General features: G+C 40.6%; 1 protein-coding gene across 3 annotated transcripts in view; it reads right to left on the minus strand.

The window, feature by feature from the left end:
* Positions 1-23,736, minus strand: part of pank4 (pantothenate kinase 4 (inactive)) — a 73,153-nt gene extending 49,417 nt beyond the window's left edge. For 2 of the 3 annotated variants that reach the window (XR_015753447.1, XM_087980394.1), the window contains exons 1-5: positions 21,559-23,735; positions 10,211-10,293; positions 8,918-9,126; positions 5,395-5,578; positions 4,548-4,640 (exon numbers count right to left, since the gene is read on the minus strand). Coding sequence is in view for 2 of the 3 variants with exons in the window: in XM_087980394.1 (XP_087836520.1) it covers positions 4,548-4,640; positions 5,395-5,578; positions 8,918-9,126; positions 10,211-10,293; positions 21,559-21,727 (738 nt within the window). In the remaining variant the exon portion in view is untranslated. Of the gene's footprint in view, positions 1-4,547; positions 4,641-5,394; positions 5,579-8,917; positions 9,127-10,210; positions 10,294-21,558 lie in introns of all 3 variants that reach the window. The other variant, XM_087980395.1, reaches the window with a different exon arrangement.
* Positions 23,737-27,229: the final 3,493 nt, after the last annotated feature.

Below are 27,229 nucleotides of genomic sequence, written 5' to 3' on the forward strand. Positions count from 1 at the left end.
TCTACGCAGGCATGTACCTTGAACCCCCCCCCCCCTTCCCCAGATAATCACTCCAACATTGTCCTGGACAGGGCAAAGGTGGAACTTTGCAGAAACAGTTGCAGTAAAACATTGTGTGCGTTTGCTATTTGAAGACTCACTGTCCAAAGGCAGCAGCAGTCCTACTGTTGGTGTCCAGTCTGTCTGTCCCGGGAAGGGGGGGATTGTTGGGGGTGTGGATGGTGGGTGAGGATGGGGTCGGTCAGAGGCGGACAGGGGGCGGGGTTGGATGGGTTTGAGGGTCAGTCGTGTGGCAGGGTTGGGGGCGGGGGGGGCGGAGGTAGAGTGGGGTTAGACAAGAGGTGGGAAGGACAGGGTTGGACGGGAATGGGGGCAAAGGTGGGGTGGGGTCAGATTGGGGGGGTGGCCAGGTGGATGAGGTTGGGGGGGGGGCACACTGAAGAGCCGGGTTGGAAGAGGTTCGGGGAGCAAACAGGGGGGCAGTGTTGGATGGTGTTGAGGGGAGCAGGAGGGGTTGGGGAGTTTGGACAGGGGGAGCAGGGTTGGTTGGGAGGGACGGAGACATAGCAAGTACTCACTGAGTCAATCCCACTGAATTGATTTGGGGTGGGGTCTACAGCACTGCTGCAAGTGCCTTACACACAAGAGTGAGTATGCTCAGAAACAAACCCTGAGGCAGAGAGAGGGAGCAAGGCAGGCAGAGCGAGGGAAAAGGAAATTTCTGAAAACTCAGAGTCCCAGAGAAGAGGCATTGAATCAATTAACTGAATAATCAATTATCCGTATGAAATAGTGCCCACCCATCTCGTTCGGATAATCGAGATTCCTCTGTAATTGTAACATCTTCTACCACTTCCTCTGGGAGCTCCTTCCATACATGCACTATACTCTATGTGAAAATGTTGCCCCTCAGGTCCCTTTTAAATCTTCCCCCACTCACCTTAAACATACATGTTCTATTGAACTGAATTGGGTTTACTGGCACATGTAATCACATGAGTACAGTAAAATGTGGTTGAAAGAGGGACAGGATTAGCAGCTTCATGTTCCGGGATATCGATGTTTTAGAAGAGGCAGAGGAGAAAGCAAAAGATGTGGGGAGCTACATTACTGGTTAGGGAGCAGGTCACAGCTGTGTTGAGGGAGGTCACAGCTGTGTTGAGGGATCTTGTACCAAGGCATTATAGGTACAGCATTGTCCTTTGTTCTTTATCCTTGTTCTAATTCCATACGTTTTCAGATACTTACCGAGAAGGACTAGAGCAGACCTCAGATGAAAACTTTAAACCGAGGGAGTGCCAACCGAATTAGGCAAGAATTGGAGAATGCAGATTGGAAGTGGTTGTTTGAAAGTAAATCTACATTTGACATGATGGGGTCTTTTAAAGACCAGTCAATTAAAGTGCAGGACAGGCATGTTCCTGTGAAAATGAAGGACAGGAATGACAGCATTCAGGAACCTTGGAGGACACGGAAAATTATCAGCTTAGTTGAAAAAAAAGGAAGCATGCCTAAGGTTTAGGCAACTAAAAAATGACGAAGTCCTTGAAGAACATGGAGAAAGTAAGGAGCTCAAACAGGGTAAAAGTTAGGAGGGCTAAATGGGGCTATGAATTGTCCTTGGCCAGCAAGATTAAGGAGAATTCCAAGGCATTTTATAAATATATTAAAAGCAAGAGGGTAGCTAGGGATAGCGTAAAGGAGAGAGGTTAAGTGTGAAGCCACAGGAAATAGGCAAGATCCTGAACAAGTACTTTGCATTGCTATTCACCAAAGAGAATAGCAATCCGAACGTGACGGATGTTGAGGTTATGGAAAAATGTGTGAATAATTACAGGCTAGTCAACATAATGAAGGAGGAAGTGTTGGTTGTCTTGAAATGTATTAAGTAGACAAGTCCCCAGGGCCAAATAGGATTTATCCCTGGATACTGTGAGAGGAAAGAGAGGAAAGCGCTAAGGCCTTAACACATACCTTTGTATCCTCTTTGACATCAGGCAAGGTTCCACGGGACTAAGGAATGGCTAAATGTTGTCCCTTTGCTTAGGAAAGGAAACAGAGAAGCCAGGTAATTACAGGCCAGCAAGCCTGACATCATTATTGGGGAAGCTATTGAGGAAGATACTGAGAGATAGGATTTACTCATATTTGGAAGCAAATGGACTTGTTAGTGTTAGACAGCATGGGTTTGTGCTGGTCAGGTCATGTCTCACCAACATGATTGGGTTTTCTGAGGAGGTGACAAGAATGATTGATGAGGGAAGGGTAGTGGATGGTGTCTACATGGACTGTGGTAAGGCATTTGATAAGGTACCTCCTGGCATGTACAAAAGGTAGAGTTTGATGGAATCCTGGGTGAGCTGGCTAGGTGGATACAAAACTGGCTTGGTTATCGAAGACAGGGTGTAGCAGTGGAGCAGTGCTTGTCAGAATGGAGATCAGTAATTAGTGGTGTTCCGCAGGGATCAATGCTAGGACCTTGGTTGTTTGTAATATGTATAAATGATTTGAAGGAAAATATGGTTGGTCTGATTAGTAAGTTTGTGGATGACACCAAATTTGACAGAGTTGCAAATAATGAGGAAGACTGTCAAAGAATACAGCAGGATATAGATAGGTTGCAGATCTGGGCAGAGAAATAGCAGATTGAGAGTAATCTGGACAAATGCGAGGTGACATATTTTAGATGATCAAATTCAGGTGCGAATTATATAATAATGGCAGCACCTTTAGGTGCACTGAAATACAGTGTGATCTGGGCGTTCAAGTCCATAGGTCCCTGAAAGCAGCAACACAAATGGGTAAGGTGGTCGAGAAGGCATACAGAACACTTGCCTTCATTGGCCAGAGCACTGATTATTAAAGTTGGCAAGTTATGTAACAACTGTATAAAACTTCAGTTAGGCCACATGTGGAATACTGTTTGCATTTCTGGTTGCCACAATACCAGAAAGATGTGGATTGTTTGGAGGGGGTGCCGAGAAGTTTTATCAGGATGTTGTCTGGTCGGGAGGCTTTTAGTTATAAGGAAAGATTGGATAAACTCAGATTGTTTTCACTGGAAAGACGGACGCTGAGAGGTGACCAATGTAGGTCTACCAAATTATGACATGCATAAAGAGGTTGGATAGTCAGGGGCTTTTTTCTACTCTCGCTGCCAAAAATAAGGCTTTCCCTATTTAGTCAAGGTCAATTTAAAATAGAAATTAGTATTGAGTTTAGGACTCCGCTACCCTTGGTAAAAAAATCTTGGCTACTCACCTCATCTATGCCCCCATTGCATTGGAGGCAGTTCAGAGGTGGCTTACTAGATTGAGACCAAAACTGCACACAGTATAAGAGATGCGGTCTCACCAGTGTCCTGTATAATTGAAGCATAACATCCTTACTTTTATGTTTAATTCGTTTCGTAGTAAATTATACCATGCTACTGGCCTCCTTGATTACATATTGTACCTACATACTAAAGTTTTGTGACTCCTGCACAAGAACACGAATCCTTCCAAATCTCTCCGTACTTTGGAATTCAGTAGTGGTTCTCTACTCGAGTTATATTCTGTTCTTATAGTTTTTCCTGACAGAGTGAACAATCTCACACTTTCTCACATTATACTCCATTTGTCAGATTTCTGTTCAGTCACTCAACCATACCCACCTGCAACCAGATTATGGCTTCCTTAAAATATATTTTGCTACCTACCTTGGCATCATCCGCAAATTTAGTTATCATGCCTTCATCACCCTCATCTAAATCATGTGTGTAAATTGTAATAAGTTGAGGCCACAGCACAGATACCAACAAGATACCATTTGTCACATCTTGTCAATCAGACAAAAACCCATTTATTCATATTCTGCTTTATACCACCCAGTTAATCTGCTATCCATGCTAATAAGTTACCCCAATAACATGAGCTTTTATTTTCCACAATAAGCTTTGATACAGCACCTTGCAAATGCCTTCTGGAAAGCCAAGTACAGAAAATCTAAAAGCTCCCCTTTATTCAGAATGCATGTTACTCCTTCAAAGAACTCCAAAAATATGGTTAGATGCTTTTCCCTTTGACAAAGCCATGCTGACTCATTCAGATTACCTTGATCTTTTTTTCAAAATGCACAGTACAATCTCTTTAATTATCACTTCTAACACCTTGCTCACAATAGACCAGTAAATTTGGCCAGTAAATTTCCTTTTTTCTGCCTCCATCCCTTCTTATTTCTGCTTTACTAGTCAATGGGCATCTTTCAATGAATATTTCTAGATTGGCAGCCTATCTGCGCACATCATCCATTAAAGTTATACTTCAAAAAGCTTTTTGGAAGTCACAGGTCATGAAAGGTGCAATATAAATATCAGCCTTGTACTTGGCTTTATGCTTATGGAGAGGAAGTAGACATGCCAAGCTTCTAAATACCTGACTAGAGGCCTGAATCGCTGATGCTTGAAGACTGTTTCAAACCCATACTCCTGATCTCAGATAGACATGTGATGAGCACAGAATCTATAAAATCAAAAGGTAGGGAAGAGATTGGGACAAAATGACCACCTTTGTTTTTGTCAGCAATGCTCCAAGCCCCCAGAACGTACCACCTCCTATTGAGCTTCCTCCAATCCGCTCAAATTGGTCTTCAGACTCGACCTGGGTGGATGAGAAGAATTAAAATAAACAGTTTGTTATACAATTCAAGGCTTCTAACCCCTTTGAGAGATATCAAAATGTGATACATAACCATAAGTCTTTTTTGAGTATTAAGTAAACCAGTAATTTCAATGAAAGCTTAAAATTTGGAAACCTTCCTCCATTGTCTCCATCACAGAAGAAAGCAGGTTTTAATTTTGAAAAAAGTCAACAGTCCCTTATTTAAGATTTGTATTTTGAAAGGATAAATTAGCTGATCTTAGTCAGCATATTCATTGAATGCCACATCTAGCCTTTCTGATTCCAGCCTGATGGACATGTATCGTGGTGAGGGCAGAATTGGGTTTACCATGGTGTTCTTTATATATAATAGCTGGCTGACTCTATTATCTGAGAGCTTAAGAAATTACCACTTTGGCAAGGCACTATGAGGCTGCTTGCTCCCAAAGGTAACCATTCCCAAAGAACAGTCAGTGCTCTGACAGGCTCAGGGCAGAAAGGTATGAGACAAAGGAATATCTGCCATAATTCTGCACAATTACCTATGCCAGCTCAGTTCTGAAGGTTAATTGATAAAAGAAAGTAATTAAGAGGAAAAGAGAGAGATTAGGTCATTGTAGAGGTGTATCATTTTATAATATTGATTAAGCTACTGGAAAGCATCCTTTCACTCCTTAAAAAAGGCAAGACCCAATGTGGACATGTTGCACTTAGACAGTCAATGATAAAACAATTTGAAATAAATCCTCCTTACCCTAACTATAGATACTCCTGACCCAATGTTCACCAGCAGGTAGGGAAAGATATCTGGGTGCGTTGTCTGAAAGCGGAATTCAGGATCTGCATGCTTCACGTACACAAAGGCTTCATGTGGAATATTTCGCAGCACAAAGTTGCAACCCTTTATTAGGCAAGTCATTTCATCTTCCTTATCCACCCTGCAAATAAATTAAAAGAAAATGTTAGTCTTACTCAGTTGAAAAGCCAAAGTACAAAGAATCACATCAATAAGGCAACAGCATTATATAGACTATCAAAATAAAATCTCAACTGTTAAGCACTAGCCATATAGCCTGCCTCATCATAAAAGTAACCAATTTAAGAAGCTCCTGAAGCTAACATACTGTACTGCCCTCAGTATGAAGAGCACTGCATTTAAAAAATCAAAGCAGCAATGAATTCTCTTGCACAGTGCAAACCATGTCAAGCCAATTTTGCATCCAATTGGCAAGCTCTCCATGAAATCCATGTGACCTAACTTTACTGATTAGTCTCCCACATGGAATCTTGTCATCAAAGGCTTTACTGAAGTCCATGTAGACAACGTCTACTGCTCTGCCTTCATCAATCTTTTTGGTAATTTCTTCAAAAAACTGCTGGGGGGGGTGGGGGACACTTAATCAGGCAGGATGGTGGCAGAAGAATGGGAACTCCACTGCCTTCCTGTCACTGCTCCAACTAAGTTCATTATGGGAAAGCCTGAAGCCCATTGAAGGTCAGCTCTGGTGCCAATCTGCTCTACTACAATCCCACCCGGATATTCACTCCAACACAGTTGTGAGCTCGGTCCCTCAGCAATCCTGGGGACGTTATTAATGACAGTAAGCATCTGCTAATTGTGCTATCAAGCAATGAAGAACTTGTTAGCTTCAAATTGGCTGCCAACGCTCAGGACTTCTCTGCTAGGATACTTACAACAAGTCAGTGTTTTATATCAGCAGAAGCTTTGTCGTGGATTATTCAGATTCTAAAATTTATTTCAGATTATACTGCTCATCAGAGTCCAATTATAGTTAAATAATTGCTGGATGAGATCAAGAGTTTAACAGTTCTTTAGGCCGTTGTTGACTGCTCAGGATGAATTGCTTGATTTAAGCTTTTTTTTTAATTTAAAAAACTGCAATTGCTAAGATCAAGCAGACATACCAGGTATTCCAACTTCAGTGTTAAAATAGGTGTTTCAACTGAAGACAGCTTCTCCTTAAATTCCAAATGATTGTCTTAAATATGCGTGAGACAAGACAGAAGGTAGTGAAATAATTGATCATATCTCAGCAAATGTCCTTTAGCAATCCTCACAATCAAAGAAAGGATGTAGTTTAAAAGGAAAGAATTCTTCTTCTCAAAAAAAAAGCTCAAAGGGTGACTTAATAGACCTTTTAAAACCACGGAGTTTAAGTTAGACATACAAAAAAGAATTCCACACATGGAAGACCAAAACTAGGCACCATTAATAAATCCAATAAGGAATGGAGGAGATACTCCTTTATCCAGAATGCGTTTGGAATGTGGAAATCATTATCAAATGTAGTAGCTCAGCATATAGCATGGATGCATTTTTAGGTGTAAGGTAGATAAGTTGCCGAGAGTGAAACAAATAAGGATATATCGATGGGGTTAAATTATGGAAAGTAAAAAATGAAATAGGGTGAGAGGAGGAACATAAACACTGGCATAGTTCAGTTGGGTCAAATACTCTCACTATATGCTATACATTCTTTGTATTATATAAAGTTGAAATGTTATTAGTTAAAAAGTGGAAGTATACATAAATCAATTTTGAAATTTGCTGCTGTTAAGCAAACAGTTAATACATTCACAATGACGCTACCTAATAGACTGTTGCCATCCTAATTTCAGAATTTTGTTTTTCTGAAAACTTCCTTCATTCAAAGCACTCTCAAATAAGACACATAAGTAACGCATATTTGACAAGACAGTTTTAATATACCAATCTCCTACAATGTTGCAGACAAGATTAAGATCAAAATAACATTCAGGCGAAGTGGTTACAGGTAGGGAAAATCAGACCAAACCTGGTTCAAAGTCCTTTTCAAAATCACACTGCCTACCTTTCTTACTTCTAACACAAATTCCAATAGCTGAATTTACAATGGCATGGTAAGCTTTGCACTGCAATTATCTCTAGCAATAAGTTAGGGTGCTACAACACAATAGGCTGGAGAGTGTAATTATTGAACAAATTTATTTGAACAATCTTCATTATAAATGTAGACCTGGGGGTTTAGAAGAGAGTTAAGTGGAACTATATACAGATGCAATTTTCTTTCTTACAGATTATAAAAATACAAGAAATATATAGTCTCAGATTCATAACCAATATCTTAGGTGATGGAAAAAATAAATTGGTAGGAAGTAATATTTAAGTACACAACACATTTCAATAGTTTTGAGTTGCATCTAATCTGAATATGCTACTGACCCAGCAGTAGGCTGAATAAGTGCTATTAACATAAGCCAATATCCAAAGGTCACTTACTAACATATGATTTAGCAAAATATGAAAGGTTTTAATGCTGTTGCCTCACAAAGGAAGGCAAGTGGTATGTCTGGACATTTACTTCAGAAATGTAAATAACAATACAGTGAATAACTCAAAGGATAACCAGAGAAGACTTCTCTTGCAGTGCACCAAAACCACTTAATTCACAATTGACAGACTCAGAGGTAAAACATATGGCCTATTGAAATAGAAGATACTGAACAAACATTTGAGTTCTATTTCAAGAATTTAAAAAAAATAGAATTGTAGCAGGTATAATCACAAATTGTAAACAGGAAGGAAATAAAAGAAACACAATTATATAGCATGTTTCATGACTTCAGCACATTGCAAAAGAGTTTTACAGTGAATAACGTTGTTTGGAAGTGTGATCAATGATAGAATGTATGAAATGCGGCAGCTAATGTGCACAGAGGAGTCCACAGCTAGAAATGAGAAGAACAGAAATTATGTGTTACAGAGATTGGGATAAAGTGAGGACTGCAGATGCTGGAGAGTCAGAGTCGAAAAATTTGACGCTGGAAAAGCACAGGTCAGGCAACATCAGAACAGCCAGACAGTTGACATTTCCGGCATAAGCCCTTCATCAGGAATGTTGAAGCTCTATTTATCTTTCAGTCCCCTTCCACCTCCACAATCCTGATGAAGGGCTCATGTCCAAAACATCAACCCTTCTGCTCCTCGGATGCAGACTGACCTGCTATGCTTTTCCACCGCCACACTTTTCTACTTTTACAGAAATCAGCTGAACAATGAACATTGGTAAAGACAGCATGGAGAACTCCTTTTCTCTTCTTCAAGAAAGCACTTTGGGAATTTTTTAAATTTTGCCTGAGATTAAAAACTGAGCTTTGGTTTAACAAGTCTTCTAAAAGACAGCATCTCTAATGCTGTGGTGCCATAGTCGAGTTTTCCACTATGCCCAGAAGACAAGAAAGATTTGTTTGGAGTCTTGTTTTAAGCTTTCACTTACTTTAGTCCCAGCTTTTTCTCAATGAGATTCTTGAATTTGTGAGCACCACCTCCTGTAGCTTTAATCACTTTGGTCTCTGTGTTCACCAGGTGTGCTTTGATGAAGTCCAGACATGTTTCTATATAAGCGTTTTCAAATTTAACAAAATGAAGTCGGGCAGTGATTTCTTCCTGAACTGAGATCTCATACAATGGTTCATCATCAGGGACCTTTGAAAAACATTAATACAGGAGCATGATCTGAAACAAATGCTGTGGAAAACCATGATTTCTAGGAGATATATAATACAATTTGATAAATAAAAACCTAACCCAATGACACGTCATAAGAGTTGCCTAGATTTAAAAATTTAAAATAGGATTGAAAAGTAATGACTTAAAAAGTTAATTCTTTTTACCAATGAATAATGTAAATCAACTGTCCTGTTTATCATCACATGGGAAACAATTGTTTTTGAAAATAGCTCTTTACTGTTGGACTTGCAAAGACAATTGTTCTCTTCGACTTGTGAACCATTTTCATCAAGTTTCACATGTATGCTGATGAAACCCAATTCCACCCTGACACCATCCCTCGATCCCTCCACAGCCTCAGTGTTTTACAACATCCCATCCCAGAAGTGGCAGATTTTCTTCTCACCATAACTTGGAAGACCCAAGCCATTGTTTTTGGACCTTGCCACAAACTCTATTCGCTAGTTACTGACTCCAACCCACACCTGCTTATTGCCTCAAGCTGAATCAGGTAGCTCGCAAACTTGATATCCTATATGTGTCTGAACTGAACTTTCCATTCATCATCCATCATCAACACAACCTCTTTCCACTTCCAAATCATTCCTCATTGTGACTTTGTCAGCTCATCTGCTAATGCAACTCTTGCATAGGTCTTTGTTACCTCTAGTCTTGACAATTTCAATGCATTCCTAGCCAGTCTCACATATTCGAACCTCTGTAAATTTGATGTTATCCAAAACTTTGCTGCTCACGCAAAGTACCATTCATGCATCATCTTTGGGCTTGCAGTCCTATAATGGTTCCAGGCCCAAATCTTCTCTGCACTCCTCTAAATCTAGACTTATAAACATTCTTGATGTAAATTGCTCCACCAGTGAGGATATGAATCTTTCTTCCTTTAAAACCTACCTTATTGACCATGTTTTCTGCCATCTGCCCAATTGTATAGACTGTATAGTTCAATGCCATTTCGAATTATGAAATATTGAAAAATGTTGCGATGTTTTGTTAAAGACACTTTATAAACAGAAGTTGCTTTGTTACATGTCATACTTACTTTACCATAATGATCGAAAGATCGCACTTTAGCAACTTTGTGCTGCACTGTTGAATAGTAGGCCAGCTTTGTCAAGGATCCACCTGTTAACAAAATACATTATTCTGGCTCTGTTTACAATATTTAACATGGCAGCTCAGGCACCGCAAAAGAGAAACAACTCTAAAAGCAGAAACTTTGTGCCAACATGCAAGAAAATCAGATTTGTGCCAATATGACTCAACATCCTGCAGCTCTGAATTTACCAGCTCAAACTGCTCCAAACCCCTATGCTTTGATAGGTTTGTAACCACTGGTAATTTAGCTGGGATTATTGGCTCAAAATGCTCTTGACGAGCAAGTTTGAAAGAGCTAAATTCATACTTTTACTGTTCGGCACTCTTATCTCTCCTGAACAGGAACATTAAGCTACATACCAACCCATCATTTTTATTTTATTATCAGACCTCTCGTGGAAGCAGAGAGCTGCAGCTGCTGAAGCCATTCTTTTTTGTACTTCTGCACTCTGTCATTTACTGTTGGAGGGACAGGTGAAAGCATCCCAAAACTTTTGTTTTACCTACAATCCCATTCATGGGAAAAGCATCCAGACAATGGAAGTGTAGCCAGATTACCACAAGCGCCTACCAAAGACATGTGACCAATCTGGTTCCTGCTCAAGACATGCAAACTATAAAGTAGACCATGCTCAAATGGTATACATTTTATCATTCTGTTGTTTCTCATGATTAACTTTGAATTTCCTGCATTCTAATATTTCTGCTAGAGTGACAAGTGGTGAGGAGAGTGTCAGGAGTTAGCAGAGAACTGGTCTAAAAGAAAGCCATGAGAAGCAAGTATTGATTAAATAAATACAAGGTTGTTCCTGGGAATGGAGGGCTTAAGTAATAAAGACAGGCTGGGACTGTTTTCATTGGAGCATGAGAGGTTGAGGGGGTGACCTTATAGATGTTTATAAAATCATGAAGGGGATTGGTCAGGTGAATAGCAAGGGTCTTTTTCCTCGGGCAGGGAAATTCAAAACTAGGGGGCATATTGTTAAGGTAACAGGAGAAAGATTTAAAAAGGACACGAGGGGCAGTGTGGCTCATACATGGAATGGACTGCCAGAGGAAGTGGTGGATGCAGGTACAATTACAACATTTAAAAGACATTTGAATAAGTTCATGAATAAGAAAAGGTTTGGAGAGATATGACCCAAATGCAGGCAAGTGGGACTAGTTTGGTTTGGAACCATGATCACAGAGTGGACAATTTGGACTGAAGGGTCTGTTTCCATGCTGTATGAGTCCATGACACTATAACTTAAATTGGCATGTACATAGATACATTCAGGTAAACCAAGTGTACAATAATCTGCTCCTTCACACAAAGCCCCAGTAAGCTCAGAATAATAGGACGCAGCTCACAGCGAATCCTTTAAACACTTTGCCAGTAATGTCTACGATGAATCTATTTTTAACTAGTATTTCAAGTAAATAATACTCATTTTTTCCACTTCATTGAGAATAACATATCACAAATGGTCCTGTGAAAGCTGTCACCTCTAGCACTGTTATGAAGATGTGGGCGTAATGTACCTTTCAGAGAGTTAAAAGCAATAGAACTACCTGACAGCACCAAGTGTTCTGAAAAAACATATAATGAAACCTTTTGGTCCAGCCGTTAGTGTAGATGGTTGCCTGGAGACAAAAACAGATTTGAAGTTTGTTTTATAAATCTTAATCGGGGGGTTTTATTGTAGAAGATGGAAGGTAAAAGATAGGTTAGAGGAAGGAGTTGTAAATAGTTGTTAGTTAATTATTCTCTGTTATACTTTTAAGAATTATATTTGTTATTGTTTACTTTATATTGTTCTTGACCTCTTGAACTTTCAGATTACTGCATGGTATAAATACTTTCTGTGTTGCTGGCTTAAATTAAGCAGGAGGGTTTACCCAGAGTTGTAACAAGTACCAAACTGATAAAAAAAAATTCCCGTGAGAATCAGAAGAGTACAGAAGCAGGTATTAACTTTATTTTGGGATAGGTTGTGCCCAACATACTTCTGACAAATCATTTTCAGTGACAAAGTCAGTCAGGCAAACATCTTGACCTGTCAATGCCACTCAAGCTGCAATAGCACTCTTTTAATAAAAGGAAATTCTCACTCCATACCAAGTGGTGCCAATTGTAGCTGGAATTTGAAGTTTTGTCCATTCTTCACATGTCACATAGATGGGATTTTTGCAATTCTTACATGCGAACCCAGCCCTCATTCATTGTGCATACCTTTCAAGGGGAATCACTGAATATGACCAGAGGATGCACTTGCCCCTTCCTAATCCAGACATATTGATCCCAATTGCATTTCAACTCCTGTTGCTCCATTCCTACGCAGACTCAGAGATCAAAATCAGAAAAGGCCATTTCTCAAACCTAGGACCTGCTGACTCATCTAACATGTATTATCATGTAAAAGTCAAAATGTTTAGATTATTTCTTAAGGTTAAATTTATGGGATTGACTATTACATGGATACTACTTTTGTGGGCTGAAATTCATGTTACACTCCAAAATACCGTATCATTTGCAGCATTCCTTCTGCTGACTTCCAATTATAAACTGGTGAAATTGTAATATCTTATCTTCTCGTTCAATAGGCAGCTTTTTGTGTAATCTTAGTTCTCTACCAAAGTAGTAAGTCATGCCTTCTCATGAACCTTGTGCACCACCAAGCACTTGCCTTAAACCCGAAATTCCATCCTTCTTCAATTAGTTTCAAGCATGGATTTGGATGGCTTCACGACTAACACATTTTCCATTTTGACAATTTTTCAGTTCCCACTCAGCAACATTTTTCCCCAATTGTGGCCACTTGCTAGGTTTATTTCTGTTGGCACTTTTGTTTCGGCAATGCCTAAAGTTAGTTCGATATCTTTCTCCAGTCTCTCACAAATTTCTCCAAAACACAAAATTCCTTTGCTGCTCCACAGTTACTTGTCTTCTCTGCAACTTCAATAACAAAGAAAAGCCTGGAAACTATAGACATAAACTTAACATCTATGATGGGTACGTTACTTAAGAAGATTCTGAAGGATAAGATATACATGCATTTGGAAAGGTAGGGTTTGGTTAGGAGTAGTCTTTGTGAGTGCCTCACAAATTTGTTATAGTTCTTTGATAAAGTAACCAGGAAGGTTGACAAGGGCAGGGCGATCAACATAGTCTATATGGCTTTCAGTAAGGCCTTTGATAAGGTTCCACATGGACAGCTGTTTTGGAAGGTTAGATCACATGAAATCCAGAGGGAGCTGGCAAATTGGATACAAAATTGGCTTGATGGTAGAAAGCAGAGGATAGGATGCTTGTCAGACTAAAGGTTGTGACTAGTGGAGTGCCCTAGTGGAGTGCCCCAGTGGAGTAGGTGCTGGGTCTATTATTCCTTGTTATCTATATTAATGATTTGGTTGAGAATGTACAAGGCAAGATGAGTAGGTTTGCTGATGACACTAAACTAGGCGGTATCGTGAACAGTGAGGTCAAGATGTTTATCAGAAATTGCAGCAGGACCTTGATCAGCTAGGGAAGTGGGCCGAGAAGTGGCAAATTAACTTTAATATAGACAAGCGCGAGGTCTGGAATTTTGGAAAGTCAAATCAAAGTAGGATTTTCATGGTGAATGGTAGGGCCTTAAGGAGTGTAGTGGAACAGACAGATCTTGGAGTTCAAGTGCATGGTTCTCTGAAAGTGGAGTCACAGGCACACAGGGCAGTGAAGACGACTTGGCACACTAGCCTTCATCACTCAGGGCACTGAGTATAGAAGTTGGGAAGTTATGCTGCAGTTAGACAGGACATTGGTGAGACCGAAGGGCCGAAGGGCCTGTTTCCACACTGTAAAGTAATCTAATCTAATCTAAAGTTGGACGATTGTGTTCAGTTTTGGTCACCTTGTTACAGAAATTATGTTGTTAAACTGGAAAGAGTGCAGAAGAAATTTATAAGGATGTTGCCTGCACCTAATGGTCTGAGTTATACGGAGAGGTTGGATGAGCTAGAACATTTTTCTTTAGAGCATAGAGACTGAGGAGGAACCTTATAGAGGTATATAAGATCATGAGAGGCATGGATAGGGTGAATACACTCAAGTCTTTTGCCCAAGGTTGAGGAATCAAGGATTAGAGGGTATCAGTTTAACTTTAGACGGAAAAGAATAAAAGGGAACCTGAGGGGCAACTTCTTTTACACAGAGGACGGTATGCGTATGGAATGAGCTGCCAGCAGAAGTGGTTGAGGCAGGTATATTAACAATATTTAAAAGGCACTTGGACAAGTACGTGGAAAGGAAAGATTTTGAAGGATATGGGCCAAGTGCAGGGAAATGGTGTCAGTGTGGACAGTCAATTTGGTTGGCATGGACCAGTGTGGGCCAAAGGGCCTGTCTCCGTGCTGTAGGGTCCTATGACTTTCAGTTTAAACGTTGTTGTATATTTTTTCTTTTTTCTGGAGGACATTTTTACACAAAAAGAAGAAGAAATTTCAAAACCTCAACTAGCTATACGACTGCATTCCATGAGCGCTACAGGGGAACTGAGCTCAGCAGAGCTGCACACAAAGGGAGGTTATCACCTGACTCTAATGTATCTTAAACTTTCATGCCAAATTGGTGTGAATTATACATCAAAACACATAACAGCACAAAAAAATTAATTTCTTCATCTTAACATTTATGTACAGGATAATATGTTGACTCACAAATGTTAATCTGTTAAGAAACAGGGTCAACTTTTACACAAGATATATGGAAAATTAGGGCCAAAAATAGGGAGTCGACTTTTACATGACATTGACGTTTACTCAAGTATATACAGTATTTTACAGAACTTATTCAAGTGCATAACTTGGACTCATTTTTCATTTCTGGGTCCCTCGGTTACTACTGTGAAGAAGCACAGAATGTTATAGCCCAAGAGGAATCATTCAAACCAAAGCATCATGAGTTCAGCTTTTTCTAAAATGCTATCTGATTAATAGTTCCTGCCTCTGAGCGAGAAGCTCCAGGTCAAGTGCCTCTCCAGGATTTAAGAGTTATGGACAGTGCATTCAGAATATGGCCATCATACTGTGTATCAATCTACAAATCCTTCACACATCTACCAATGGTTAAAGCAGGTGAGATTCCCGGTTAGCCATGCAACGATGAAAGAAAATTTGAGATTCTCTCAACGCTATTCTTTCCTCCAGGTTATTAATTGCTTGTAGAAGGCGGAGATGCCACAGCAACCTGAATTTCTTGGGCAAGCGGTTGGCTCAGTTGACTGAATGACCATGTGGATGAGATTGGTGCCAACAGCAGGCAGATTAATTCCCTGGGGTGGATTTGAGACAGATCTCCTTGCCATACTCATGGTGGAGATCTTTGAGGAGAAAGTGAGGTCTGCAGATGCTGGAGATCAGAGATGGAAATGTGTTGCTGGAAAAGCGCAGCAGGTCAGGCAGCATCTAGGGAACAGGAGAATCGACGTTTCGGGCATTAGCCCTTCTTCAGGAAATGGTGGAGATCACAATGTTGTGGGTTGAGACTGCCTTTGGGCAGAGAATTCAAGAAGAATCTCAATAACCTCACTGTTATGCTGTAACCAGAAAGCCAGGCAATGTTGTTTCCTTTTTGAGTTTCAAATTCCCCTTTGAAAGTCAGTGTTGAATCTGCTTCCATCAATTTTTTCAGGCAGAATATGCAGATCAAAACCTGCTGTTTGCAGAAAAACTCTGCTGATTATTTTGCCAATTTTCTTAAATTGGTCTTATCTAGTTTACCATATCTCTCACCAACAGAAAGGTTCTATTTACTTAATATTTTTAATCAGCATGTTTGGACATGTTATGACACAACTCCATGACAAGCAGGATTTAAAACCAGAACCTCTGGTCTAAGAACACTATCATATCCCCACAAGATGCTAATAAAATTATTTATTCAGACATGTTATCATATCTCCCTGGCAGATGGAACTTAAATGGATTTTGACTTATTAAGAGGTAGGTACACTGCCACTGTGATGCACCTTTTCATATTTTTAACAAGGACAGATGGGCCTTGAATCCAGTTTACTCTCAGTAAAATCCCCTTTTGATTTAAGTCAACTCTGACTCACCTTGTAATAATCCTGGAGCCCAGACCCCCTGCCCTGGTTTAATATGATCAAGTACTTTATTTCTACCTCCAAGCTCCATTGGTAAAGCTTTCTTACAGTTGGCAGCTCAAGAGTAAACTGAAATAGGAGTGCATTCTTGTGACTGTCAGTTACATATGAACTGAAAGACAACTCCCTTTAGTCAAAGTTTGGACTGACAGTTACAGCTAAGCCAAAATTCCTATATAGCTTACACACATTCCAGGAGATACCACTGCATAGCACTGAAAATGTTATTTTTCTCGCCACCCATAGAAACTAAATACTTCTCTCAACCCTTGCTGAAATTGAAATTAAATAATTCAACCTAAGGTTCAAAGCTAGGACATGCTTGATCTAGATTCGTCATAACCATATGATGTAGACAATTTACACATTGAACCAATATGGGTCCATTTTATGAGTTTTCCTTATTTTGGCATCTTGATACACATTAAAGGTTAAAACATCTACTTGCCTATTACAGTGCAGGAGCGCACTCAGTTCTTTGAAAGGGCTATTCAGTTCATTCCATTCATCAGCTTCTTCACCACCTTCTCAGAATCAGCCACAGGTTACAGAAACAACAAACACTTGCTCAAACTTGATCCTCCCACTGCTACATTTTTCATTCTTTGATTGATAAATGTACTACCATGCACTTATTCTCAGGATAAAATAAAAAACAAACCTGAATTCGTACAGTACCTTAATATAGTTTGCAAATGTCTCAAGACACTTCACACTTAATTTGGTATGTTTAATGATAGCCATCTGGACCAATTTCATGATGATTCTGCATACATTCAGATCTCACACAAATAGCAGTACATTAAACATTTAATCAATCTGATTTTGGTTGAGGTTAGGGCATTGTTTCCTACTCATCTTCAAAAACTTTGAGAACGTTAGGCTATGATTCACAATACAAAAATAAGTTGAGAGCTTGATTTGACACCTCAACCAAAGGACCTCATTACCAACCAATGTAATACAGCCTTAACAATGCAGTGAAACATTAGTCTCAATTATGAGCTCTCAATTACTGGGGTGTGCCCTTCAACCCACAACCAGCATGTCAGGGAGAAGGATGGTATCAACCACAGAAACCAAGCAAAACAAAAAACAAAAATTGCTAAAGATCAAATCAAACCAGAAAGACAGAAATATACAGCAGGTCAATCAGTTATGAAATATTTTGTACCTGATGTGATGAAAAGTTCTCCATTTCCTTTCATCTACAGGTAGGCTACTACCTGTTTGCATCCACTCATGCCAACCAGAATGAATGTAAGGATTTGAAACATCATGTTTTTGCACAAATTTCTCATGACACCAAAAATGTCTAAATGCTGAACTCAAATCAAATGTCTCTCTACTTATATTTAAAAAAAGGGAAAATCTGTGTACTATTGAATCAATTTGTTCCATTCCTGAAAACTGTGAACTGCAATCTGTATGTCCTAACATTAAATTAATAATGAGTGCATATATCATGGATTGCTGTTCAGTTAATATTTCACCTTTTCATAGCAGACAAGTCCTTTAATGGTTTCAAAGTCGATTTTCTTAAGTTGGCACAGGCAATTCACACATGACTTGATAATTTCATAAGGGAGACTATTCAACTATTTTGAATGGGATGATGCATGATATTCTTTGCCATTTCTATTACTCAAATAAGTATGAAGTACTGTGCAGGAGAGTGGAAAATATTGAATTTCTTAAGGGCAATTAAGGAGTAAACCAGACTGAAATCCAATTAATTTTCCCCAAGAGGTTTACTGGCTACTCCCTTTTTGCACAAAAACATCCAACTTCTCTGATAGTACAGGTGAAAGTAAGTCATTAGTAACTGAGCCACATACTATCTGGTTCCTCACCAGTGCTGAGTAATGTAATTTCAGCCTGACTAGCAGTAGCTCATTATCTGACATCCTGAAATTAGAGAAAAGATAGAGGAAAAAAAACTGCTCAAGTATTTTTTCCTCTTGATTATTAGCTGGAAATACCAACCACATAATACCCTGATCAATACCTAGCATATAATTTTGCAAAATAGTAAGTGGCAACAGGGGAATCATATTTGGAGAAAGTCAGTTTTTTTTTAAATAAGAAAAGCGATTGACAGGGGAAAAAAAAACTCCTTTAATGATAGGCGTTCAACTTGTTTGTTCAATAAATGAAATCTAGAAATAATAACAGCTATGTGCAAATTTCCCCTCAATGAATTAAGCCCAACATAAATGCATTGAGGTCTTAAGCAACTTGGGATGTCCAACAATTTGCATGAATATAGTGCCTTTAACTTAGTAAAATATTCTAGAGGACTTCACACAGGCAACTATCAAAAACTTGATAGTGAGTAACAAATAGAAATATGCCAGATAGGGAAATGTTTGTACAGAACTAAGTTTTAGGGAGTGTCTTAAAGAAAGAGAGAGATTACAAACGCGAGGTGATGCATTTTGGAATACCAAATTCAGGTGCAAATTGTACAATAAATGGCAGAACCCTTTGGAGCATTGACATAGAGAGGGACCCAGGCAGTCAGGTCCACAAATCCCTGAAAGTGACAGCACAGGTGGATAAGGTGGTCAAGAAGGTATACAGCACACCTGCCTTTATCAACCGAGGCACAGAATATAAAAGTTGGCAAGTTATGCTACAAGTGAATGAAACTTTAGTTAGGTCACATTTGGAACATTGTGTGCGGTTCTGGTCAGTACACTACCAAACGGATGTGGATGCTTTCGAGAGGGTGCAGAAAAGGTTTACCAGGATGTTGCCTGCTATGGAGGGTTTCAGTTATGAGGAGAGTTTGGATAAACTCAGATTGTTTTCACTGGAAAGGTAGAGACTGAGTGGTGACCTGATAGAGGTCTACAAAATTATGACATAGATAGGGTGGAAAGGTTAATTACAAAAGAGCACAGGTTCAAGGGAGAGGGGGAAACTTTAGGGAGAATGCAAGGAAGATTTTTCATACAGAGGGTAGTGGGTGATTGGAAAGCACTGCCAGTGGAGGTGGTGGAAGCAAGCATATTAGCAATATTTAAGGCATAGCTTGATAGACACATGAATAGGTTGTGAACAGAGGGATAGAAACTGCACTTGGACAATAAGGAGCAAGTCAAAATAAGGACTGGGAATTGGCACAGGCTTGGTGGGCCAAAGGACCTGTTCCCGTGATGTACTGTACTGTACAAATGGTGAAACAAAGAAAATTTGTGAAACTTGAAAGATACAATTTGGAGGAGCACAAAGATCTCAGAGGGTTGTAGATCTGGAGTAGATGACAGAAATTAGGGGGAGCAAAATAAGGAAAGGATTTGGACACAAATATCAATATTTGAAAATTAAGCCGCTGCTGGACCAGAAGCCAAAACAAAAGTCATTGAGCTCAAGAGTGGGAGATAAATGGATAAGCATTCTATAGAGTAGTAAGAGTATGGAATGCTTTGCCTGCAACGGTAGTAGATTCCCCAAGTTTAAGTGCATTTAAATCGTCATTGGACAGGCATATGGACCTACATGGAATAGTGTAGATGGGATGGGCTTCAGATTAGTATGACAGTGCGGCGCAACATCGAGGGCCGAAGGGGCTGTACTGCCCTGTAATGTTCCATGTTCTATAAATTACAAATTGTTGGTGTTACACACCCATCGTCTGGCTGCAAAGGTTAAAACTACACGATCCCTGCAAAATAACAATCTACTAGCGAGTTTTGAGAAGATTTGTAGTTCAGCTTGAGGTTCTGGATGTAGGTTTGTTCACTGAGCTGGAAGGTTCATTTTCATCACCATACTAGGTAACATCTTCAGTGAGCCTCCAAATGAAGCACTGGTGGTGTAACCTGCTTTCTATTCATATGTTCGAGTTTCCTTGGCAGACCCCTTGGCATCATGGTAGCCCACAAACCCACCAACACACTAAAACAGCATCTGATGAACTTGAAAGACCCTATATAGACAACAGGCAAATCTAATGTCATTCACAAAATACCTTGCAAGAACTGTAGCAAACACTATATTGGACAAACATGCAGAAAACTAGCCACCAGGATACATGAACATCAACTAGCCACAAAATGACATGACTCATTCTCACTAGTATCCTTACATATGGATGAGGAAGGGCACCACTTTGACAGAGACAACATATCTCTCCTAGGACATGCCAGACAGAGACACGCACAAGAATTCCTAGAAGCATGGCACTCCAACTGGAACTCTATCAACAAACACATTGACCTGGATCCCATTTACCACCCCTGAGAAAAAACACAGGAAATGACATCTCCATAGGAAATGATGTCACCTCAGGAATGACATCACCAACCCTAGGAAACACAAACATATAAACAGAAAGCGGGCTACACCACCAGTGCTTCAATTGGAAGCTCACTGAAGATGTCATCTAATATGGTGACAAATAGTCTGAGAACAAACTTTCCAGGTCAGCAAGCAAGCCTACATCCACAATAACAATCTACTGCTGAAATAAGTCAAAGTACTGCAGATTGTGTAGATTTGTGGTTTAGTAGCACCTGTGGAGAGAAACAAAGTTAACTTCTTGAGTCCAACTTCTTCAGAACTGAAGCAGGTCAAAAAAATGAAGAGTCACTGGACTCAAAACATAAACTGTTTTCTCTGTATGGATGCTGCTAAAGACCCGCTGTGTTTCCCAGCACTCTGTTTTTGTTTTTGTTTCAGGTTTTCAACGAACACAGTTCTTTGCGTTTATTATTATGGAGATAATATTTAGGTTTCTGAAGATTGGTGCTCAGGCTCTGCAAGGTAGAGGTCATTACGCCTGATGATAACTGAGTATTGAAGGTTGGTCACATTTCAGCATATAGCATGCAGCCAACCTGGTGACAGCTCTGACTTCAGTGGCTGTGCAAAACACCTGTACAGATTGGTGCTCTCTCTGTCCCGGTTGAGCAGTCACAGCAATGCCTGATGGGTGTCGTAGTTTTTGCTGTCCGTAATTTTAAATGTGAACCAATAAGTAGCATTGGCGCTGAGAACTACAACTCCCAGGGAGCGCTGTAACAGCCGCACATGCGCATCGCGCCCCCTTATTGGTCACACCCCTAATCTCCCAATCGTCTAAGGCCAAACAGTTCCCTGCCCCTTCTCATCCGCCCCTCACTCACAACACCGCCGCCTTACTCAGTTCTCTGCTCACCTATGTCGATGGCGAAGCTCTTGGCATTCTCCAGGTTGCGGAAGATCTCGTCGGGCGGCAGCGTGATGCTTTTGTCCAAGCCATCCCGTGCAGAGCGGGACGTTCGAACAGCTCCGACCGCCTTCGTGCGATCCGCCGCCATTGCCGTTCCCACTGCGCCCTGCGTCATACGTCAGACGCACCCCCTCGTGGGCGTAGTGACGTCACACGCAACGCAAGGTTTCTGTGTGTTCTGCAGCCCTGGCTCCTGGCTCCCAACTAGGGGGAGCGCAGCGCAACCCCATGGAAATAGTACAGAAGACGTGGGCACCCCTGCAAATACTGACACCCTACAGACCCCTGTGCAGTTAGAAAACCACGAGATCAGCCATTGCCTTTGCACAAAGACAAACTTTGAATGAGACTGTACATTAAGATCCCCAACCTGAGCAGTAATGATCCCCAAGCTGCTCTGGAGGCTTGAACCATCTGCCGAGATCATGTAAAAGCAGCGGAGAAAAGCTACGTGTCGTCTTCACACACCTTCATCTCCGCCCTCCCCACACCACTGGCAAGTAAACCCAAAAGCAGCATCCTCTCCCCAAACTATAACGACTGTTTTAATTTGGGTTCACTGATCTCCATCTAATTCAGGCCAGACTTGAATGTTACTTTTTTTTAAAAATGACTAAGAGATTCTAAATGTTTGAAAGGCTACAGAGCAGTCTGATGTAGAACCTTCAAGCAGATTTCTGGGACATGACATGCTAGTTTATCTTACAGTTATCTTTTCTAAGATAAGTTACAGTTCCCTAAAAGAAACTAGAGTTTACCTTAGAAGTTTATCTATATATTTATTAAACTCTATCTCTATGTTTCCTTACAAATACTTTGAGTCATAGATTTTTACAGAAAACAGACCCTTTGGTCCAACTCATCTGCAGCAACCAGATATTCTAAGCTTAAACTGATCTAGTCCCATTTGCCAGCATTTGGCCCATGTCCCTCTAAACCTTTCCTATTCATGTAGCCATCCAGATGCCTTTTAAACGTTGTAATTGTACATGCCCGCTCCACCACCTCCTCTGGCAGCTCGTTCCATACACACACCACCCTCTGCAAGAAAAGTTGCCCCTCAGGTCCCTTTTAAATCTTTTAACACTTACCTTAAACGTATGCCCAGTAGTTTTGGACACCCTTAATGGAAGGAAAAAGCCTTGGCCATTCATCCAATTTTAATATCATGCCCATCATGATATTAAAAAAACTCTATAAGGTCACTCTTCAACCTCTGAGTTCCACAAAAAAAATAACCCTAGCCTAGTCAGGCTATCCCTGTAACTCAAACCCTCCAATCCTAGCAATATCCTTGTAAATCATTTCTGAGTCCTTTCAAGTTTAACCACGTGGACTTCACCTGACAAAGGAGCAACCCTTTGAAAACTTGTGATTTCAATTAAATCTTTGGACTATAACCCCTGTGACTTCTGACTGTTTCTTGAAGATGCAAGGATTAATCATGATGGTCAGCATGGTTTTGTTAAGGGGTGGTCGTGCCTTACTAAATTCAACTTTTTTGAAGAAGTACCAAGGAAGATTGATGAAAGTACTGCATGGATATTGTGGAATTTTCTTGCATGTGCAGATAGCAATCTGTTTTCTGTAGTATTGTACAATCTCATGAGATTCACACTGTTTGTTACTGTTTGAAAGATCGTTGTGACAAGCTTGTAAAGCTGAAAATATTGGAATTTCCATATTTCCCTCAATAGATGCATGTTGCGCTGTTTTATGAACAACATCAGTCATCAAAATTGGCATTGACGTTGGAGAGGGTGAACAATTCTCTCACTGATCTGGGAGAGTATTGGAGTGATAGAGATGTTCCACACCAAAACTAAAGAGTCAGGTGCCACAGGATTTTATTCCTGAAATGAAGAAACAGGGCCTGAAAGTAACATATTATCAGGTTCATCCACTAAAGAAAGAAGCTCTTCCACATATTCGTTAATCCCTACCTTTGCAATGCATGGTGTCGAAATGTAAGTCACTTAAAACCAGCTCTTCTGGATGGGATATTCATATGCCTGGAACCATATGCCCTGTAGAAACTGGAATTCAGTTGTGACAAGAGATTCCCAAGAGGTCAATGGAATTACTTTAGGGATATCCCAAAGCACCCTTGCAAAGGAAAAGCTCCACTGGTTCTTGGAAGTTCCTACTTTGTGAACAACCAAGATGGAGAAGATCTGTTCAGGAGGACACCAAAAGCATGGGATAGTTTTGAGGCATTGGAGAGAATGCATAAGTCTCCAAACAACTCATCTACCCAACTCTGCAAGTGCCACCTCCCATGTTGGATAGGGCCTGCACATCATACAATGTACTTGGATCAAAGTCAAGAGTGTGGTGCTAGAAAAGCACACCAGCTCAGGCAGCATCCGAGGAGCAGGGCAATCAATGTTTTGGGCAAAAGCCCTTCATCGGGAATCAGCTTTTGCCTGAAATGTCAATTTTCCTGCTCCTTGGATGCTGCCTGACCTGCTGTGCTTTTCCAGCACCACACTCTCAACTCTAATCTCTAGCATCTGCAGTCGTCACTTTCACCCCATACTTGAATTAAACTCAAGCCATCCCTGAACCCAGTGGTCTTCAATCTCAATGGACTGCTTATGAAGATATCAGGGTTAACATAACAACAAAATTACCATGCTCAGACAAGAAACAAATTCAGTACCTCAAAGAGGGGCAGAAATGTATTACTTATGCCAACTAATTGTTTCTTTTTGTGAACAACTATTACAATCTGTGTGGATTGAGAAGGAATGAAGCTGTAATTTTACCACTATGATGTCACATTAAAAAGTTCCTATAATATGTCCTTGTCATTAGTTTTGATAATTTGGAACCAAATTTAAGGAGAAAATATTTGAGATGGCAGTAGGTTGTAGAGACTGAGATTCACAAGTAGAAGATATTCAGGAACACTGGCATATGCAAGTACCCTTCCAAGCTGACATTGTCCTGATTTGGAAATATATTGCCATTTCTTCACTGGACCAAAATCCTGGAACTCCCCCCGAATGGCCTTGATCTACCTATAACATGGGCTGCCGTGGTTCAAGAAGGCAGCTCACAACCACTTGCACAAGGGCAACTCAGGATGGGTGATAAATACCAGCCAAGCCAGTAATGCCCTCATACCAAGAAATCTTTAGTAATTTAACGACTACATTATAGATGCATGGAATTTAAGAATATGGAGGCTATCCTATAACACTGTTCAGTTATGTGCCATGGATAAGACAACAATACAGTTCTGATCACTACATTGATGGAAGGAAGTGATCAGCTGAGTAAAATTAGATTTGATATTTACAAGGATGTTGCCAGGACTGGAGAATATTACTTTTGAGAAGAGACTGGCTAGGTTGGCATTGTTTCAGTTAGAACGGAGGATGTTGATGAGAGATTTGCTTGTGGTATTGATGATAATCTGGCTGTAAAATTTGGGAACACTACCAAGATGTTTGCTGCTATCAAGGTCCATTAATGTTGGAGAGCCATTACCCAGTGATATTATCAAACATTATGATTGAAGAATCTTATGAGGAACCTATAGGAAGGACCAATTCCCTTAGCAGACAGTTTAGTAACCACAGGACATAGAGTCATAGAGATTTTCAGCATGGAAACAGACACTTCAGTCCAACTCGTCCATGTCAACGAGATGTTCTACATTAATCTAGACCCATTTGCCAGCATTTGGCCCATATCCCTTTAAACCCTTCCAATTCATATACCCATTCAGATGCCTTTTAAATGTTGTAATTCTACCAGCCTTCACCACTTCCTCTGGCAGCTCATTCCTTACACACACCACCCTCTGTGTGAAGTAGTTACCTCCCAGTTCTCTTTTATATCTTTCCCCTCTCACCGTAAGATTATGCCCTTGAGTTATGCACCCCACCCCCCCAACCCTGGTGTAAAGCAATCAATTAAAAGATTAAAGGTGTATCGGCGATTCTTTTACACCTTGCAGAAGCTGGCATTCAGGAAATTGCTGCCTAAAAGGATGGGAGAGGATGAAGTCCACATCACATTTCCAAACTACTTAGAAATACACTTGACGAAGATGGCGTTTGGTATGCTTTCTTTTACTTGAGTACAAGAATTGGGAGGTCATGTTGCAGCTGTACAGGACATTGGTTAGGCCACTGTTGGAATATTGCATGCAGTTCTGGTCTCCTTCCTATCAGAAAGATGTTGTGAAACTTAGAAGGGTTCAGAAAAGATTTACAAGGATATTGCCAGGATTGGAGGATTTGAGCTACAGGGAGAGACTGAACAGGCTGGGGCTGATTTCCCTGGAGCATCGGAGGCTGAGGGGTGACTTTATAGAGGTTTACCAAATCATGAGGGGCATGGATAGGATAAATGGACAAAGTCTTTTCCCTGTGGTCGGGGAGTCCGGAACTCGAGGGCATAGATTTAGGGTGAGAGGGGTAAGATATAAAAGAAGGGCAACTTTTTCACGCAGAGTGTGGTACGAGTATGGAATGAGCTGCCAGAGGAAGTGGTGGAGGCTGGTGCAATTGCAACATTTAAAAGGCATCTGGATGAGTATATGACTGGGAAGGGTTTGAAGGGATAAGGGCCAGGTGTTGGCAGGTGGGACTGCCTTGGGTTGGGATGTCTGGTCAGCATGGATGAGTAGGACTGAAGGATCTGTTTCAGTGCTGTACATGTCTATAACTCTATGTGCTCTCACCTACAGGATTACCAATACAGATGGAAAGTGGGATGAGAATGGAAAGCTGTTTTTTCTGTTGGCACACACTGGATCAACTGAATTAATGCCATGCCTTTTCTGTATTTCAATAACATGTCCAGTGAGACATGAAGCACAGCGTCCCAGGCAGTGTTTCCTGTATCCACTATTACAAGCCAATGTTCTGTGAATCAACTTGACATTTACCTTCCAATGTCATTCCTTTACTCAAGCAGCTTGGAGGGATCAAATGAATATTTGAAACCTCATTTTCCAAAGTTTTGTGGATGCAATAGAGTGGATGGTCTTGAGGGCAACATTTTCAAGGAATTGAATTCACATGCATTGCCACATATGTCTGAGGTGGAGCGAAATTGAAACTGAAGTTATCACCAGAACACCCCTTTCAACATGCAGATAAAGTATAGTAGCTTATCTAATCTATATGTTATCATATCTGCGCTGCGCTAGAGGGTTGTGGAAGTAGATTTCAGAATCAGTCTCAAAGGCTCATCAAAAGAACATTCAAGGGTTATAGCTTGGGGTTAGGTGTCATTGGATACAGAGTAGTGAGTGGGAGACAGTAATGAGTGGGAGAGAGTAGTGAGTGGGAGATAGTAGCGTGTGCGAGACAGTCGTGAGTGGTAGTGAGTGGGAGACGGTAGTGAGTGGGAGACAGCAGCAAGTGGGAGAGAGTAGTGAGTGGGAGAGAACAGTGAGTGGGAAATATTAGCGAGTGGGAGAAAGTAGTGAGTGGGAGAGAGTAGTGAGTGGGAGACAGTAGCGAGTGGGAGAGAGTAATGAGTGGGAGAGTCGCAAGTGGGAGAGAGTCATGAGTGGGAGAGACTAATGAGTGGGAGAGAGTAGCGAGTGGGAGAGAGTAGTGAGTGGGAGACGGTAGTGACTGGGAGAGAGTAGTGA

This window comes from Chiloscyllium plagiosum, unplaced genomic scaffold (assembly GCF_037043375.1).
Source record: "Chiloscyllium plagiosum isolate Xiang-an unplaced genomic scaffold, Cpla_swu_hap1 HiC_scaffold_37, whole genome shotgun sequence".
Taxonomy (NCBI): Eukaryota; Metazoa; Chordata; class Chondrichthyes; order Orectolobiformes; family Hemiscylliidae; genus Chiloscyllium; species Chiloscyllium plagiosum.